This window comes from Gadus macrocephalus, chromosome 9, assembly GCF_031168955.1.
Source record: "Gadus macrocephalus chromosome 9, ASM3116895v1".
NCBI classification, from domain to species: domain Eukaryota; kingdom Metazoa; phylum Chordata; class Actinopteri; order Gadiformes; family Gadidae; genus Gadus; species Gadus macrocephalus.
This window is the reverse complement of record NC_082390.1, coordinates 15,297,055-15,317,708: the sequence shown is the minus strand read 5'-3', so window position 1 is coordinate 15,317,708 and position 20,654 is coordinate 15,297,055. Positions and strand designations below refer to the sequence as shown.

General features: G+C 43.7%; 1 protein-coding gene across 1 annotated transcript in view; it reads right to left on the bottom strand.

Annotated features, from left to right (window-relative positions):
* The window catches only part of ndrg4 (NDRG family member 4), a 26,063-nt gene extending 5,409 nt beyond the window's left edge, over positions 1-20,654 (bottom strand). The window contains exons 1-6 of the mRNA XM_060061593.1: positions 20,425-20,654; positions 18,629-18,744; positions 8,418-8,508; positions 7,526-7,699; positions 3,877-3,915; positions 1-4 (exon numbers count right to left, since the gene is read on the bottom strand). The exon at positions 1-4 is cut by the window's left edge and continues 102 nt beyond it. Coding sequence (XP_059917576.1) covers positions 1-4; positions 3,877-3,915; positions 7,526-7,699; positions 8,418-8,508; positions 18,629-18,702 — 382 coding nt within the window. The 5' untranslated portion in view covers positions 18,703-18,744; positions 20,425-20,654. The remainder of the gene's footprint in view (positions 5-3,876; positions 3,916-7,525; positions 7,700-8,417; positions 8,509-18,628; positions 18,745-20,424) is intronic.

The following is a 20,654-nucleotide window of genomic DNA, read 5'->3' as shown; positions in this document are numbered from 1 at the left end:
GTTCCTGAAACACAGAGCAAGACACACTTGTTTCACACACCCCTGACACAGCCTACGGGAGACCATGTGTCTATCACAGTCCGTTCACACCTGCAGTATTTACAACAAACTTTGAATAGAATGGAGTCTTGTTAATGCAGAAATGGTGAAAAAAAGGATTGAACTTTTGTTGATTAATGTTACAATTTACTATGTACTCTTAATGGATAACTATATGAATGCTATTTACTCTGAAATTAATCAAATGTTTTAATTGTTTCTAATTTAGATACAATTTTCAAGATACAATATAGCACTTCTAAACACTTGTATGCATCACAATGATTGCTGTCTTTCCTTTATCTTTGTTATTAATTGGAAAATATGGAAAAGAGCAGACAAAAACAAACTAATGGTTTCAGCCAACTTTGTGATAGCCTCCACTGCTCTGAATTCAAAATGGAGGTGGTAGATTTGTGTCTACGTGTTGATTTGTGCAAGTACATAGACAGGCCTGAGTAGAGTAGATTTCAGAGGATTATGGGGATATGGTGGGGGGGGGGAGGGCAGCCTTCATGTTCAGCCAGTGACAGACACATTCTACCCCTTCTCTACGGGGTTTACAGCTAAACCCCAAACCCAGCTTCACTCCTTTGAAGAGACGCACTGACAGCCGTCCACCATGACAGTCCACCTGGTACGTCTTTGTTCTCTGGACCTCCTTAAATAAACCCTAAGCGCTATGGCACATTGCTGGGTAATCTGAGACTCTAACCCCTTCGTCTGCCTCGGGCGCCCATCATCCCCCATGTTATTGTTATCAAAGCTCATGCATGCGGTCCAAAAAGAGACTTTGTCGCATCCCCCTTTGTTTAAGCAGGTTTTCTTTTCAGCTCCACATGACCTGTATGTTGCTGTCGATGGAATAAATAGAAGATAGAATATGCAATTAAATAAGGGCCGGGTCGAAAGCTTATGTTTAACATCGACACAATGGTATGTGGCAAAATAAATATTTTTTATCTGCAGTACGGATCACATATCGGCAACACTCTTTCTCTCTCTGCCTCCAGCTCTCCCTCACTCCACTGCAACAAATCCAGTTTTTTTTTTCATAATGCGAAAACACATAGCTTGTCTCCTTGTTCTCAAGGTTGCAGAGCTATATTTATTTGACATACACCTGTGCCCGCGATTAACACTTCCACGACCACACGTCATACAGACACACACATGCACTATTCCTTTGCGCGTGCATGCATGGCCAGCAGTCGTCTGCTACAGCAGCAGCTCAGCACCACATCTGTGTCAGTTGGCCAAGCTCAAAGCGTGACTCACCAATATACACAAACCAACATGCAGCTGCAGCAAGCAGTAGCCAGACGCATGTTCCTCCATCAGTGATTGATCATAAAAAAAACACTAATATTACATTAAGAATTACAAATTGTTGTTATTAAACATGCAATGAAACAAATGTTTATCCGGATAAGATACATTTTTTGTAACATTAACATTATGCACGCTCCCTTGCTGAATATTCTCCTCAGCAAATAGATACACAGGAGCTATTTCTCATTCACACAAGCACAGACAGACACAGACACACAGACAGACACAGATACACAGACACACACACACACAGACCGTTGACACCCCTCCCCCTAGGCCACTGTTCTAATGACTCACCCCATCCCAGCATTCAGGCATCGTGCCAACGTAAGGAGCTAGAGACGGGATACAATGTAGTCGGACTGGGAGACCAGGATCCTGGACACTGGCTTGCAGAAGGAGGAATGCTGTATTCGATGCTGCACTCGCTTGGTCTGTTTTACCTCTGCTCTGCTCAGAGCCAGTCTCAGAGTTTTATGATACTGCCCCCTCCCCCCCCCCCCCTTCTCCCATCCTCGCACATTTTATCTATCACACATTCCCCTTGCATGCTCCAAAATAGAGAGGAATAGGGGGAGGGGGCCGGCTGCAACTGATGGCTGAGAAGCGTCCCGCCCCCGCCTGGTATTGGTCGGGTACCTCGTCTGTGTTCTAGTTCACTCTCCTCAGGACCACTGCCAGTATGGAGAGAAATACATGTTGTTTTCCTCTCTCTCTGCATTGTATTGGTTTCTCATATTCTCCCTCCTGATAATAAGATCCACATCGTATCAGTTGTCAAAAACTGAAACATTACGCTCTGGTCATTTAAATAACTGAAGATGAGTTAATGTGCTGAAGAAAGTCGAACAGGCAATCCTTTTTTAATAGGACTTGCAATGCACAGACGCTGCCCAGAACTAACATGCATGCTGGCATACACACACACACACACAATCATAAGCATGCATGCACAAACATGCACAAAGGGTGGTGTGCCTATCTGCTGCAGAATTTTCTTTGTCCTGGCCCTGCTGCTCCCCACTTCGTCTCTCTCTCTCTCTCTCTCTCTCTCTCTCTCTCTCTCTCTCTCTCTCTCTCTCTCTCTCTCTCTCTCTCTTCTCCTCTATCCTCTACCTCTTTCCTATTTTCTCTCTCCTTCTCTTGCCTTTTTCCAGATGCCAGCGAACACAGCATGCAGACTTGCAATAATCTGCTGCTCTCGTCCCGAGGCCCCACTTTGATTGACCTGTCAGCCTTGTCACCACACGCAGCGGATTAACTTCATCCTGGCCGAGGGTACAGCGCCATGTCGAAAACAGAATATCTCTGCCTGCCGCTTTGTGGTTAACGACATGACCTATCTTCAAACCTGAGCATCTGCCTCGACCTTCTGCCTCTCACCTCATAAACACCCTCTCTTTCTCTCACTTCTTGATGAAAACCAAGAGAACAACGCACTATAATTAGAGGAGTTTGTACGTCCCACAATGTTCTTGACTACCGTTCATCCGATCGACTTCACACTTGGTCGGTGTGTTGTTAAGGAAGTGCAGTGTTGACTGCGAAGTTGTTAGGATGAGCGGTTTTCGGCAAAGCTGCAACCAGCGATACGAGAAGCAGAGCAATCAGCCCCTTTCCGAACTGGCAAGTTTTCAAAGGGCATTGCACTAGTTATAATAATTCGGCGTTTGTTTGCGATTTCTTGAAAGTTATCTGATTTCTGCATTGCAGTCTTTTGATCCCCAACAAACCCAAACATCGACCTTGGCTTGCAAACTAGGCCTTCTCTGCCATTTTATTTAATGTTTCACTTTTAACAGAGTATATTTGGATACTATTGTTATTCTAGGGTTAAGGTAATATTTTTATCTTGGCCTATGAAGGAGTTTTCCAATTGTTTTGACGTATACGTATGTATCCCAAAGAGCACGATGATGACACAACGTAAACAATAAAATGCTCAGCGAAGTGCTAGGCACCAATTGCCCACAGGGGGCAGAAAATCACACATAAACGACATTTATTGTCAAACCATGGCTTGGATTCACTGCTAATGTGGTGAGCAGGAGACTTATCTCCTCGACACCACATGATGAGGTGACGCTACGAATCGCTGAGGTCGCGATTGCTATGGTCGGGGAGGCATTTGGGCTGTGAATACCTTTCATGACTACTTGTCAGTCCTAGCATTTTATATATATTAGGTGTTTTATATAGCTATCTGTATATTTTATAGATTTAACATGCACATCTTTGTGTATTAATTTTAAATATCCGATTGTAATGAATGTGGTTACTTCAATATCATAGTGTATATATTAGAATATTATTTTATTATCTGCTTTTAAACGATCTTTATGAACATGGTGAGATCTGTCAACTGGGAAGTTAAAGCAGAGATTGGTGAAAAAAAGGTGAGATCGAAAGACAGAAAGAAAGGAGGCCGGGAGAGAGAGCGAGAAAGAGAGAGAGTGAGGGAGACAGAGGAAGGAGTGTGCGTGAGACTGCAAACACAGCTCCTACCTTCCAGTCTCCGGTAGGGATCATCTGATCACAGGTCTCCTGCAGGGTGAGAGAGAGCGTGTTAGAATTAAGAGAACACGTGACAAATGAAAACAACTAAAAACAGATTAGAGATAGAGAATGAGAAAAGAGCGAAAGAGAGAGGAAAGACTCTTTGGATTTCAATAGAGGTGTCAGTACGGGTAAGTGAGAAAACAGAACGAGAGAATGTTAGAATTAAGAGAAGGAGAACAATCAAAAATAAATTGAATGTTAAATTCACTCCAACATGACATTGGACACATGAGATGGACTGCACAGCCATACATTAAGGGACCAGAATGTCCTGATGACAGTTACTGTGTCAGTCTCCCTCTCTTGGACAGGACCCATTCTCCCAGAGGCATCCGAGCAGCATCATATCACACATCCGGAAACAGCATGGATCAGGATTAGAAATAATTTGCACGGGGCTCTGGGCTTTCACATAGCCATATACAATTCTACAATTACTGTGTATTTTGCTTCAAGGAACAATAAAGCCTATAAAATTGGACATGTTTTAAAACATTTCACATTGATTCATTCTAGGATTTATCTTTCCTATATGAGTAATATTGTACTTTATTCTTATTTTCATATGGTCACATATGGTCACGATCTGCTGGTCACTAGGACAAACAGATCGTGACCAAGTGAAAGGTAAAGAAACAAATGTAATTTTTTTGAAGGTATCCTTTCCATAATGATATAATAATCTGTATATATTATTATGTAATCTGAGCCTGTCATGGATCTACATTGACGGGTGCCATTGCCCAAAATGATTACATTGCAGCCAGTTTGTCGCTCAATACTGGAACAATCTCAAAAATCGTTGTCATAATGATCAGAATATAGGCTCCAGGTAAAGAAAATCAGAAGTTTTCCTCTGATGGCATTTTTCAGTGTTGGATTGTGATCCTGTACCCCTTGGTACTTTGCTGAACATTTTGGTATGCAGCTTTATATACTTATATTTATATATACATAAAAATGGATATCCAAAGAATTGCTGCACAACCGGTCAGGGACTGCATGTCCATAGATGCATGAACCATGGGCTCCCTGCTGGCGGGCCAGACCACATCGGCGGTGAACGGTGCCCAACAGGCTGTTCCTTCAGCCTGGTAGATGAAGCGGCATCCTGGATTCATGAGGCTGCTGGCCCGGCAAAAATAATGTCCTCTTACAAAATAGCAGATTTCTCGCTATAGGCCCATCCCCTGATATATGAACCCCTGGGGCTCATATGGGGATTCATCTAATATATGATTCTCATGGTGGATGCTACACCGATCTGAAGACATAGACTCTACAGAAATTGAGTTTAGCAGCTGCAGAGTGAACAACAAAAAATGGTTTAATAGGACCAGGGGTGTGTTGTACATCACCAATAGACGTATCTTAACGATGTCAAAGTGTTCTCGGCCCTAGTTTACCTTTAAAGTGTACCTCGCTTGTGTCACAAGCGAGGTTGTTTGATTTTGTGAAAGCCCTGCAGCAGAGAGGAACAGAGCCTTGTTGATCCAGTGTTTACGAGAGCAGGGCGTGAGGGTCATTATAACTCCTCACCAGCCTTCACAGCTGTGGCTGCTGCTGCAGCAAACTGAAGGCAGAGAAGGCCTTTGTATAACGAGCATGATGATGAGGTAGTGTTTGTTTTGTTATCTCAACGGACCGTGTACCTGTCTGAAAACTAGCCAAGCACACGAGCGCAATTGTTATTTTCGCAGAGAGCAGTTCCTGCAAGTAGAGCTGTGCAGTCGCATTGAAGCGTCAAAGCATGTTTAATGGTGGGTGTGAAAACAAGATGTTCTGTACAGTGTGTACTGGCAATGGTACAGTTCTCTTGTATCTCTCACATGCAGCAGCACACACCTACACAATATTTTGTTGCGTAGGTTGCACACAACCTATACACTCCGAACAATGTGCAGTGTGGCAGCAGCGATGGAATATTTGCTGCGGTTATTTTAGGATCTTGGAGGCGTGAAACTGGTACGCTAGCGCTGAAAACACACCAGCTAGGTCGGCGCTCTACAACCAGACCAAGATGCTCACTTGTGTGGGTATCCGTAATGTTGTGGATGCGATTGCATAACAGCAGTAAACACCATTCAAAAAGGAGTTTGTGTATGAACCCAACCCACCAGTGGGTTCTATATTTGACCCCCAAATGTCTTCACAAAAAAAAAGTTGTATCTGATTCTGGATGGTGTGATAGTCAGCATTTTTACATTTAGATACAAATGTTGTATTTGACTATGATTGCCTAAATGCCTCTGGAGATTGGGAAGGTTACGGCAGTTGGTGGTGAAAAGAGGAAAGAGGATATATCTGAAAGTGTAAGAGACAGAGGGAGAGAGAAATAGACACAAAAACACATAAACATACAGATACAAAAGGACAACATATAACAATAACTTAAACTGCTTTTTGAATGTGGAAATAACATTTTAAACATGTCTTAAAGAATAACTGCAGTATTCTTAATGTTACATGTGTATTAAAGAAAGCATGTTTCCATTGAAATCGTTTTTGCAACACGTTTAATGAGAGCAGCAGGAGAACGTTTGATTTCAATAGCTCTCATCCACTACAGATGATCTTTGTAGACTTCAAAAACTCCAGCCAGGCTCAAAAGAGTTGGGCCTGCACAAGAGACTGGACGGCTGGTAAATTGGACACATAAAATGTGGAGCAAGAAATATCCATGGGAAATATTCAGTAGTAAGAGGAAGAAAAAGATGAGCTCAGGATGAAGTGGAAAATGGTTAGGCAGAAAGAAACTAGATAGAGATAGATTTGATTATTATAAATGAAGCTGACAAAGTTGAAGACAAGAAAACATATAGAATAGACAGGACAAGGACACACCTAGAGGGAGAGAGGGTTGGGTTAGGGTTAGGGTTAGGGTTAGGATGAGACAGTACTTCATGCAAAAAGGGATTTTGAACAGAATCTGAAGCTGCCCTGAATTGCTTCAAATCCCATCTCTTTGCATAAAGGGGTTGGTGGGAGGTGTCAGACGGCTGGTGTTTTTCGAATGCGTTTCCAGTGGCAATTGAAAGGGCAGCGTCATATCCTGTGAATTTCATGCAACGGTTTACTATCCTCTGTTAAGGCGTAATTAATCGGCAACGGGGTGGTAGTGTGATAGTCGGACCAGCAGGTGGCGCTGTTCGTTCTTTCTAAATGGATTATTGTAATAATTCCATCCTATTTGTTAAAATTGTGAATAAAGGTTGAAGTTGTGGATTGAACAATCGTGGACCTTCAGCTAATAAGCCTAAATTGAACACTCCAAATCAAGACAAAGTGACAAATCTATGGTAGGCCTAAATCTAAAAGGAAAACAAGGCCCGATGGAAGTCTAATGGAAGTTAGTTGGGGCCTCCTGTCCTGCATCTCTGGTGTTCTGAAACAGGTATGATTCATATCCTATGCCTCTTATTGAGACAATTTCCCTATATTAACGGTTCTGTAGGTAAGCGTTTTCCACATCTCTCCCTTAAAGGTTGTATCAGCGATGTTGGCCTTATCCTCTATCTATCTACCGCTGTTTATTTCTCCCTGTGCTTTCTCTGCCCCTGCTCTAAGTTGGTGTCGGCAGCTGTCTGGTAGTTACCCGGTTGACCTCGCCGGTCCGACAGCGGGTCTGGCGGAGCCAGTGCCGCGCGATGACATGCCAGCGCTGAGCGGGCCGACTGTGGGGAGAGGGGGAGTGGGTTTGTGGCAAGGGGTCAGCACTGATGTTCGTGCTCGCAACCCCGGACCCCTCCTCTCCTCCATCGGGCTGCGTCTTGACAAACAACAAACATTATCCGTTACATTTTTGAAGGCACAGTGGATCTCGCCCTAGAGATCGTAACTGGTTACATTTGCATTGTATTGATTCATTCATTGTATTTCAAGAGTCATCCGGAAAATAGTTTAGAACAGAGAATGTTGGTTTCTATTGTTTAGAAAGGGAATAGGCCTCAGTCATGAAACAAAAATTAGGGGGAAAGAGCCACTCCAGGTATCACATTGGTACTTTAGTTGTATTTGATTTACATTTTTAAATCTGACTCATTTAATTAATAACATTTTTGTCAGAACCATTGTTTATATGCCGGTGGTTGGGCATTTATATTCCAATCTTCTTTATTTCAATGCCTGATTGCATTCAGAAACATCTTTCTTTGCGTTGCTCTGCTATTAATCCGATTTCCCACTTATCTAGATTTGCCCTCTTATGCCCATATTTGTCTGGTTTCAAATCAGTCTCTGATTATATTTTCCACATGAATGACTCGTGTCATCAGCACATTAAAAACAAAGAAAATCGTTTTGAATCGGTTCATCTCCACGTCTGGCGGGTAAACAAAGCACTTCTCTAATTATAAACCATCGACATGAGGAACATCAAGTATGTGTATCAGCCATTATAATCAGTGCACTTTTAGTGTAAAGTATAAACAGCCTATACACATCATGGCGTCTACCGCCGGGTTAAGTAACACAAGGGGGTGACTGACCACATCTGAGTCCACTCCTCTTTGTTCAGGAAGCAGGGGTTTCTCCTCGGTGAACAGCTGCTCCTTCATACCCGCCATCCTAGACAGCAACCTGCAATCACCATGGCAACAGACAGACACACGCACGCACACACACACACACACACACACACACACACACACACACACACACACACACACACACACACACACACACACACACACACACACACACACACACACACACACACGACACACGACACACATAAAAAAAACACAAGTAAAAAATGTATTTCAACATGCACATTACCTGTTAACTGCTCAAAAGAGCTCCATGCAGAGATGAACAGATTTAAGAGAAAGGATCCAATGTCTTCAATGTTCTCTGCCCCTTGAAAAGGACAGACCAAAATATTTAAAGACTGAATGTGTGGTGCTGTAATGGTCCTTGGAGGCCTGGAGTCCAGGCTAATGCCATTAAGGTATGAAAGAAAAATAATCCAAATGTTTTCAATGAGTCGATATTGAGGCTAGCTCAGCTGTCAGTCAAGGTAAACAAACACACACATCTTCCAAAATGTACCTAACATACATATCTGGTTGCTGGCTACTGAGATATCCTGGAACAGTATGTACTGTAGCTGGGGGCAGGGGTTAAGGCTTAGCAAATTGTATTCCAATGAATAAACAATGAATATCGCCTTAGTAATAATCAAACACATGTGTGAATGTGTTTCACATATGCCCATGGCAGTGATCCTGTAGAAACAAAACCATAAGGAGACGAAACATATTCAGCCAAATATGTTGACCAAAATTGGATTTGGCTTGGTCACCCACAAAATAAATGGCAGAATTGTAACCAAAACAGTCAGGTTTCTGTCCACCAGTATCAGGCCAGGGTCAGCCCCCTCCGTCCCTAGCGTTGCCCATTAGATCTCCTGATTAACTCCCATGAACTCCTTATTACCCACAGCTGTTTCCGTTCCCTCATCAACCCTTCTGTATAAGAGTCTTCTTGACTTGTCTTCACTCATTTGCAAGTTGTTCCTGTGCACGTACCTCATTCGGTCCAGTCGTTTAGTAACTGCTACCTGCCTATTTCTCAACCTGTGCCCTGCTTACCGTTCTGGGGCCGTTGCCTGCCTGTTTTCTGACCCATTTCTGATTGCCCTGACCTTCCTAGCTTCTCAGCTCTGCATGCCTCCCTGCCTGTATATTGACCAGTCTGTGCATTTGAGTTCACTTCTGGTTGAATGCGACCCCCTTAGGAATCCGCCCCTAGTACCTGAACAGCACTCCAGAATCCAGTCAATGACGCCGGTGATTGAACAATGATGAAGGGTGACATTTTGGAAGATGGACCTCACCTGACCTTAAGTTACCAGAGGATATTCTACATTATATTAACTTAAGCTTCTAATGACCACTCATGTTTTGTTAATAAATAATAAATAATAAATATTTGAAAAGCGTCAACCTTCCTCCAGATCGTCACTCCCACTTGCCCCCCTGTTATTTCTCCTTCTCTGACGGTGTGACCTTTCTCAAGAAACTGGAAAGGTGCCAGGGATAAAAAAAGACACAGAACCACATGCACCTTTGTCCCATCGCAGTCTCTTCTCCTCTCTCTACCTCTCTCTTCCTACTGCAGCTCATTTCTTTCCACCATCTATCTCTCATTGCATCCCCTCTCTTCCCATCCTCTTTGTCCTAGTGTATCTCTTTATGGCCGTTATTTTGGTCCCACTTTGTTTTTAATGGTCGTTTAATGTCTGAGCCTACGATGGCCTTTCTGTCTACTTTTCTCTGGCTCTTAAAATATATTTTTTATTCCATGCGTGTCTGCTATTAAGTATTAATAAATGTATTGGCACTTTGCAAAGTCTCAGATATTTTAATACATCTTATCTCATTATCGCAGCTCTCGCTATCTTTAATTTGTGGGGGGGGGGGGGGGGTGGATGTATTAAATGACCAAGTGCAGTGCGTGACAGCTGATAATTCATTCTTCGTCCCCTCCAACATTTCCCCACAGAAGGTTATCCATAAACGACTCCATCGGTTTGTCCCTTTTCAGGACGCCCTCATTTTCATGAACCCATTGACAATCCTCCCTCTCGTTCTTCTACACAAACTCCTCCGTCTGTCCCTCTGCATTCCCATTCATCTATCGGATGTACGATAGCTTGATGTGAAAATCAATTTCCCCAGCTCCATGTCAGGCTATATTTGGTCTTCTGACGCCAACAACCAAACCACCAGTGGAACTGGACCTCTTTCTCTCCCTCACAGATGATTAAAAAAATTGCTTTGTGTGCCTCTTCACATACAGCACCAGCTGCTGTTTTATCGAGGAGAGAATGTGATGCTGCATTTTTTATGCAATGAGTAATGGATGCAGGTGAGATCTAGGATGGGGTGAAGCAGGTGCGCACATGGGAGCACACACACGCACACACATGCGCGCGCACACACACACACACACACACACACACACACACACACACACACACACACACACACACACACACACACACACACACACACACACACACACACACACATCTAACTGATCTGTAGGTCTATCTTTGCATGTCAGCATGTTTTCTTTTCACATATGTACGTCTTCCGCATCGGGGTGTAACCTAATAAAGCTGTTTCTTTGAGACCTCAGTGTGCACGGGATGCACGGGATGGGCACTGTAATCCGACATGATCTCCAAGCTAAAAGAAAACTGTCTCGAAACATATGAGCGGCTCACCCCAAACAACAGAGTTCTTAGCGGTTCTTAGCTATACCAATGTGAACAACCGGGTGAAAAATATTGCTTCATTACCAAGCTTCTTTTTGTTGACACCATCTTTTTGTTGGTGCATTGCTTTAAATGTTGCTGCCGAACAGAATTATGGGACAGCATAGTCTCCTTTCCCTTCATGCTAAAAGCAATCAGAAAGGAATTATTAAAGCACCTTTCCTTTGCTTGAGGGAATTTGAACAGCTCTTATCATGACAGCCACTTAGATACTTCCAGATAATTTCACTCAGTTAGGAACCTCCTTCAGCAAAATTACAATTTGACCGGAGAGCCTGGGGCCTGTTTCGTCTGAGAAAGGACATTAAAGAGCACAAAAATGATCAACATGGTGGTCGTAGCCAAACATAGAGGACACGGACACGGACACTTGGGAGAGAGCTAAAGACCAGGGACCACATGCATAATTCAATGCTCAGCCAGATGGTGGGAAAGCCGTGTACGCAGAGATTTTCAGAGTTCAAACCGTGCGTAGCACAATGGTACAGGGTTTTTATATCAATTGCATCACTTACTGTAGGGCTAAGCCAACAAATGTATGATTTCTGTAGAACTCAATACCTTGAATTATATAAAAGTCACCAGATGTCTTATCTTTCTCTCAAGTCGTTCTGTGCCCCCTTGATTTATTTGTTGTTTCTTTTAGTCTTATTATCTTTTAGCCTCATGATCAAGTTAGTGGCTGTAGCCCAACAGGAAGTGATGCAATCCCTCGTTAAAGGAAAACATTAAAGTGCTATAAATTTGTCAGGACTATTTGAATAAACAAAATGTATATTTAAGTTAACCAAAGACAGTTTTAATCCCAAAACAATTTTTAAGTATTTCATTTTCCACTCAGAATAAAAGGTATATCCGCTTCTTTTTTCGCACGCTGACACTTGACAGACACTTGACGTATTGCTGATATGCGTCGTTTAGGGTCTTATTGACAGACAACCTATTCTGTCGTTTAGGTTGGAGAACATGCTGCCATATGCATTTTTCAGTAGCGCTCCCCCCTCTCCCCCACCCCTCACCCAGGGGCTGTCCGCAGGTGAGAGATAATTTGCCTACCTTCCATCCTTATTTCCACCTTTCACAAAGAGGTGGAGAGAGAGACAAACAGAAAGAACCACTTCTTTCCATTAGCTACGAAGACTTTAAATGTGTAACACGAACAGTAAGAGATGTTTGCTGGAGAGAACTAATTCAATCTATTTTCTCACATAGAGAGAGGACCACCACCCCTCTCCTTCTCCCTCCATGATCACTCTCTCGCCATTTCTCTCTTCTTCACCTGCTTTCAAGTTCTGCCCAGAACTGGTTGCCATGACAACTCCCAGCAGTGTCGCCAGCCTGGGTTATTTCTGTTTGTGGTCTCACATTCACTCTTTTTTTCTTCGTGCTCGCCGACTTTTAATGAGGATGTACTTTAAGTACACTTAAGATTCCCTCAAAAGTGCAATTCAATTGCTTTTCAAGATCCATATATAAAGCTGTTTTGATCTTAAACGACAGGATAGGTTCATTTGTTGGAACAGTGGTATTCTACTAAATTGTGCTCACATTTTATGACTGTACTTTTGGACTGGTTGCGTTAATTTGTAGGGGCCACTGGTCCAGGGTTAAGCTGGTGGGGGACAGCGGACAGTAGACTGTCACAGCAGAACTGGACGCTTCCTGTTAAACATATGAGATCAATAGAGCAGTCAGGCGGACTGGTAGTAGCTGAGCAGAAATCTATGGCTGGAAATAAAACAGAAAGGAGGGAGAGGGGGGGGGGGGGGGGGGGGGGGGGGGGAGAAGAGAGAGAGAGAGAGAGAGAGAGAGAGAGAGAGAGGGGGGTATTGAGAAATAACATATACATTTTGTTGTTGGTTGTTCTCGGACTGGAGTGGTAAAGCTAACTTTAATCTGAGCTTATATTGACCCCAGATCACAGTATTCATGAGACGTATCAAGAGGATAGCAATCCACTAATAGAGATGAATCTCCTCATAAAAAACATAAACCGCATGTTATAGAATGTAATTAAAAGTGTGAGCTAAAGTGCTAATTCCCCTCTGAGGACAAAGCGATGAGTGAGAGGGTGGTAAATTGCAGATAACTCATGCTTGCTTGTCTGTCTTCCTATGGCTCAGGCCAACCTGATAACCACTTCATCCATCGCTTCTCTTTTCTCATGCATACTCTCTGCAGTCATTGGCACAGCAGCCCAACTACTTTTTTTTCAACCTCCATCCCATGACTTAATGTGCTATTATGGGCTCAGAAGGTAGAGCAGGTTGCCTGGTAACCGGAAGGTTGGTAGTCTGATCCTCCTAGCTCAGTGTCGAGGTGTCCATGAGCATGACTTGACGAGCTGGCTGTGTCTGAATGTGTGTTTGAATGGGTCTCTGAATGGGTGAATGTTGGGCAATACTGGTTAAAAAAGCAATATAACATATTATTATGATACTGCTCTAGCAATGTATATAACCTGCTTATAGTTTTGATGGAAAGCTTCTCTGATGCAATTTTAATGTGGCCACAAAATGCTGCAAAACATAATGTACATGCAAGTAATTGTTGTTGGCCATGGTGCAGGATAGGGTAAGGTTTCTCCCCTCTCCCCTTTCTTACTTTGCTTGTTTTCAGCAGTAGTTGAAGGGCTACAAAGGGATCCAATTGCAAAGAAGCAAACACAAACGTGTGCTTTAAACAGAATGCTTTTGGATTTAATAGCTGGTGCCCGTGTTCTTCAAAAGACTTCAGACACAGCTAACTGATCAGAGATCAGAGTCATATTAGTCTCCCAGCGTCTGATACTGTGGAAAATGAATTATTAATCACTGTTGAATCTTTAGACGGGTATTTTGTGCTTCCAAATTGCCCAGAGATATTCTTGGGAGATGTTAACATTAAATATTAAACAGAACCTCAACTAAAATTGGGCCTTTGGCAGTTTGGGCCTCGTCTCGTGAGATGGCCGGTGCTTTGTCCGAAGTGTTGCAAGCAAATATGTGTTTCTGTGAACAAGTCGGACAAAAACCTCTGTGCGGCTCAACAGAGCTGATTCTTCAATCTCAGTCACCTTCTGTGGATTGAGGATCGGAGCCTTTAGCCGTCTGAGGTGGTGGGCGTAGTGGGTTCTAAGGACAGGCCTGGTGAAAATTGAATGAAGGCATTGTTGAGCTGTGTGTATCATGAAAGCTTTCCGTGCGGATTAGCGTGTGGAAGGAAATGAAAGGATGCTGAGGCGTTAAAGGGCATCGCAGTGTTGAGCTGGTATCCCACTGGCTAATACAAGCATTCACAAATGGACACCAGCTAATTCTTTGAGTTGCACTCGAATGGCATCAACCCGTTCACGTAAATTGTCAACCCCTCTCCCCCACACCTCATACACACACAAACACATGTACACACACACACACACACACACACACACACACACACACACACACACACACACACACACACACACACACACACACACACACACACACACACACATACACACCACCACGCACGCACACAAGATTACATATTCCCATGTTTATCTATTTAGTTGTAAATGATCACAATTACAGTTTTAAAAGGTTAAACATCCAAACTTAATCCTTTGAATTTAAAGCAATCAAAGGAAATAAAACTAGAATAACAATATTGTATGTATGTATATGTATGGTACTAGAGTAGAGTGTCGATGAAATAAAGTATAGTGAAAGTGAAGCTAACTCTGGTATTGCGAATGTGCTGTGCATTGTCCCTGCTAAATAAACAAACAAACAAATAAATAAGCATTATGTGTAAAAATTAACAAAGGGGAATCTGGTGAAAGGTGAAAAGGTGTGATAGGGTAGAGTGTAGACAGAAGACCTGTGGGGCTATCCTGTTACAAGCAGATACACCAGTCTCCAACTTGTCAATGGAAAGGTAACAGAGGTTGAATCAGAAGCATGGGAGACCTACACCAACACCTATATACCTTAAATACTTAAAGGTCCCATGGCATGAAAATCTTTCATGATGAGGTTTCCTAACATTAATATGAGTTCCCCTAGCCTGCCTATCGTCCCCTAGTGGCTAAAACTTGCGTTCGGTGTGAAACGAGCACTAGGTATCCTGCTCGCCTTTGAAAAATGGAAGCCCAGGCGCGCTGATTGGAATGTGGCCCCATATGTCGTCATAAGGGGCTAAGTTAACTCCCCTTTCTCTTCCTTGCCCGCCCAGAGAATTTGGCCCGCCAATGAGTCAATGAGCTACGACAAGTGTTGTACACTTCTTTGTTATTTGGATAACCGTTCTGCTGTTGGTGTTATGGCGCATAACACGTCGGACTCTCGTCTCTGGTATTTCCACATTTCAACAACCACGACATAGAGGAGGAAGGGATTGTTGCCCGCGATTGTCTCCCGCTTGAGCCCCGCTTCCCGCTGCCGCGGGACCACCGCCTCGGTGCTGCCCGCTGCCGAGGGACCACCGCCTCGGTGCTGCCCGCTGCCGAGGGACCACCGCCTCGGTGCTGCCCGCTGCCCGCTGCCGAGGGACCACCGCCTCGGTGCTGCCCGCTGCCCGCTGCCGAGGGACCACCGCCTCGGTGCTGCCCGCTGCCCGCTGCCGAGGGACCACCGCCTCGGTGCTGCCCGCTGCCCGCCGCCCGCTGCCCGCTGCCGAGGGACCACCGCCTCGGTGCTGCCTGCTGCCTGCTGCCCGCTGCAGGAGGCGGTGGTCCCTCGGCAGCGGGCAGCAGGAGACAGTCGCGGTCAACAATCCCTTTTTTCCTCCATGTCGTGGTTCAGTCTACTTCAGATTGATGTGGACGTGGAAGAACCAGCGACGAGAACCGTTAATAAATCAGTGAAAAACAACGCATTACTTTGAAGAGTTGGATTTTGATCTTAAGCACTTTTTTAATAATTTAGTTTCTTATATATATACTGTATATATATACAGACATGTACACCAAATTGTATTGCAAAATTCGAATGCACTAAGCACTGTATTACTACAATACATTCATCGCACTGGAGTGCCGCCCAATCAGCAGTCGAAACAACCACAAAGTACGCCCTGACCAACTCATCTCAGGATATCAGACTACCCAAATCACCCTCTCCTCCTCACCGCTGATCTGAGTGGCTCATGCAGAATGCCCTGGTCGGATGGGCCTGGGACCATATTGGAACACCAAGAGAGTTGTTCTCCCAGAAGGGCCGAAAGGTTGCTTTTGGAAGCGGGGCCAGAGGGGCAGACGGAGAGACCTCGTGGGCCCCACGGGGGACACTGCTGAGAGAGGGGGACGTTTGCCAAGTGTCCCGCCTTAACGAAAAGGCCATTCAGATGTGAGCGCGACAAGGCTCCATTGAGGCAGTGCTGTCATTGCAGGCTTAGGGAGTAGGACTGGAACGAGTTTTTGGTTAAATACCATTTGAGATAGAAACAAAACTAACTAAAGTAATTGTCTCTAGAACATGACCTGACCTTATAATTACTTTATATATATATATATATATATATATATATATATATATATATATATACTGTATATATAAATATATATATATATATTAAGGGCAATTATGTCAGACCACATAATTGAGATGCACTCCAGTTTAATATCCACAGAGAAGCATGGGCCAATCATATTCAATAACAATATTTCAACAACCAAGCACCTAGTCCTTTTAATTGGTTTATCCCCTCTTCTCTGACACCTCACAGCATCCATTCTGTATTCCAACACGTACACACTGTAATATTCACGACACCAAAGACCTTACGGGCAAACAAACTTTGTCGGTTATCACGTAATAAACGCCACAAGCCCACAGTTAAATACAAAAACTAGAACAAACATATCCAATGTCAGATTGAGTCACTGTCATTAGCGATTATGTAGGGAAAAATGCAATCCATTGAATGGGATTCAATGAATCGCGATGAGGTTCAAACAAACACCATGATTAAAACACCGTCTACATGGCGTGGGTGCTGTGGGGAGAAACAACATCAGGGGCACACTTGGATTCCTTCAACAGAGACGGGAGATTCATGCAGAGGACATGCGGTTCTATCTGATACAGAGACCAACAGCCAGACACTGTGGTGGCTGGTATCTGCAAAGAAGATCGATGACAGCAGCAGCAGGAACCAATGGCACACATTGTCAATAAACAATGTGTGTAGGTCTGCGAATGTACGTGTGTCGGGGTTTGTGTTTATATGTGACTTATATGTGAAATATATAGATGTGAAATGATAAAGATGAGTACATTTGACGCCATGCTCAATATTTTCATCATCATCATCATCCTCATCATCATCATCATCATCATCACCATCATCCGTTTGGCCAATGAAGACGAGAAACGATCTATGAATCAACGAATCGTTCCACGTCAGTCTCGATCCTATGCTTCCTCCCACAGCTCATGAGTCACACATGATGGTGGTCCAAGATTGGGAGATTTTGTACGATGAAAAGCTGTAAAATACTGCACATCAAATATTGCAACAGAACCTGCTCCGGGACCAACTTTGTGACTAGTATATTAGTCGTAGCAACAGCCACAATGAAGGAGTACTAATAATCATAATTTACATGTTAGGTCCTGAGCGTAGCGTTTTGCAATCAGCCTGATTTCAATGTAGCCTCTCCTGATCTTCAACCCATGATTCAGAGTCATTTCCATCAGCCTATTCTACTGCCACCACCAGCCCACGATCATGGAGGGGGTATCTGTTCTCTGAGGGCTTGAGAAATCTGGGCTCGGTGGTCGACTACAGCCAGTCAACGAGAATATAGCTAAAAGTGATGGACAACAAGACATCTGCAACTTACTTTGGATTAAGTTCTTAAGGTTTATCAAGGTGTGGATTAAGCATCATAATTTGATGTTCCACAACATCTCTTACATTTTTGACTCCTTCAAGCTGCTTTAATGGGTGGAGTCTATCTACCCTCCTGTTGAGGGTACGCATTGGTAGCCAAGTGGTAAACCAATCACCACACACTCACGTGTTCAAAGCAGTGACCACTGACCTTACCCTCACGTTAAGCAATTGTGCAGCTGAATGAAGCTAGGGCTGTCTTGGTAGTCTGTCGGCCTCTTTCCACGACCGACCCTATTAGCCAACTTTGTGTTGTGTTTGAATTCACGTTTTGACATTTTCGGGACGAGATATTTGTTAGGTGGGGTATGCAGACACCCCTCTGGGATTTCTTATGGCTATTTTACGTTTTTCAGACGCTGTTATCCATCACTTTAAACCTGGACTGGCCGACTCACAGGATGGAGTGATGGACGAAGATGCCATGTGTACATATGCAGTATATCTCTACACATAACCGTACATAACCGGAGGCCCGGTAGACAGGCGTTCTACGCGGCGGGGTATGTGGTATGGTAGGCCGGCTGTGGTCGCTGTGTTCTCAGCGGTCCTACGTACATGGACTGCAGGAGGCTCTGGGGAACCTTACAGCCGGCCTTGGGAGGGAAGGTCCAAAACAATCCGGGTCCCATCTAGCCGCGGGTATAGAGGTACAAGAGACAAGATCCTCCGTACTGCCGTTGGTGCATTGCAGGTGCAAAGGGGAGTCATAAAAAAGATTGTACAGGATTACAGGAGAGCTTCAATGCATTTACTGTACACAGCAGATGACGCTGTACTCATTATGTACATTCAGTGAATGCGACAATTAAACACCATTTAGCGGACAATATCATTATGTGCGCGTGAGACAACAGATGAGTTGTATATCTCTATCTGAATGCTACTACGCTAAAGACAGTGCTTTTCAATACAGTTATCTGATTACTTATTGCTGTATGTTGCTGACCAAGCAGGCGACTTCCGTTTAGCATGTAGCCAGTTTAGCATGCATGTATCGCTCGTTCTAGAACTATTTATATTCTCCCAGATTTGCATCCGTAGGAAAGATAAACTCGGATTTGTTTACCTGATCATGTATCCAAGATTAATGGTAATGCCATAAAAATGGCTCATAGTTTTTGATTAATTTGGCAATCCAATATTTTTTTAATATTACATAATATTACATGAAAGACCAATCAAGGCTATATTAAGACATTATCAGAAGTGATACAATAAGATATCAATTTACAAACACATTGTATGTGGATGTATGCTGATATCAAGAAAATAACACTTTTTGGTACCAGGATTTCCTCGTCTTTGTTCAAGGTTAGAAGGTTATCTTCCCAAACAGTTGAAAATCATTAAAAGCCAAGCAGTTCAGGTAGTTACCCCCAGAGGTCGGGTGTCCTTCTGATGACTGATAGGTACCAGCTTCACTCATCGATAAAGATTTATTACACCAGAAACATTTGGCTTCAAGACACAACAGCATGCAACGTTAACATTATAATGCTAATGAAATCTCTTGAAAACTCACAAATGTATATTATGTGCATACAGTCAGAGATGCACGGTGTGTTCCAACATCTTAGATGCAGCAAGTGGATGCAAATGCAAAAAAGTCTCCAAGACAGACAGAGGTAGCCTATTTATGACAAACTTCCTATCCCCTAGTTCCACAACCCAGGTCTGCTGCAAAGCCAAACATGCCCTGCCATTCAGCCTCACGTGATCAACAACAGAGCAATACATGGCACAGCAGCAGATGCGAAAAGTACAAAAGGAATGGTCATACTCACAATGCAATTAATCTATGAGCAGAACAGAATATGTTCTCAAGGAGACGTCCAGGTTAATAAATGAAATCAAGGGAGGAGATTTACAGACCACAATACATGGACTTATTTCGTTCTTCCAGCCTCTCCTGTAGTATCAGGGAAATGAGGGATAGTGCTGCTGTCCAGTGTTTAGCACACCTCCTTTGTGAAGACATGGAATAAGCTAGACCGGCCAAAATCCCTCTGTGACGCCAATGCAGACGCTGGCAGAAGGGCAAGAGGAGGATGGTGCGGGTTGGGCTGGGGGGGAGAGCTTAACGTGCACCGTACTTTATTTACTCTCCTGCAGTAGTCACACCTCCCAAATCCTCCAGTCATTTGACATACTTAGTGCTAAATCATAATTTCTGGGATTAAACATCCCTTTTGGTCTTTTTTTGAAGGTCTGAAAGATGATTAATTCTAACACTCTGGTGGACTTTCAGTGTGACCAATCGGCCTGGCAATCACTTTAGGAGAATTATCAGACCTAAAGTGATTCGGATCACTATTGGAAAAATAGCACACACAACAAAGGCTTTACCGTACCTTATGCACTGAGGATCAGAACTCCTTTTTTCCGGCTGTCTGAGTTCAGGCTCTTGGTCTCGGTGTCCTTGCGTCCCTTTAGGCTGTTGAGGTTGAAGGCTGTAGAGTGTCACCGATGATGTGTCTGTAAGTGTGTGATACACAGAGACAGATACAGCCCCTCTCTCGCTCTCTTTCTCTCTCCCTCTCTCTCCCTCCCCTTCTTGAAATAAACAGAAAGCACGTGGCAT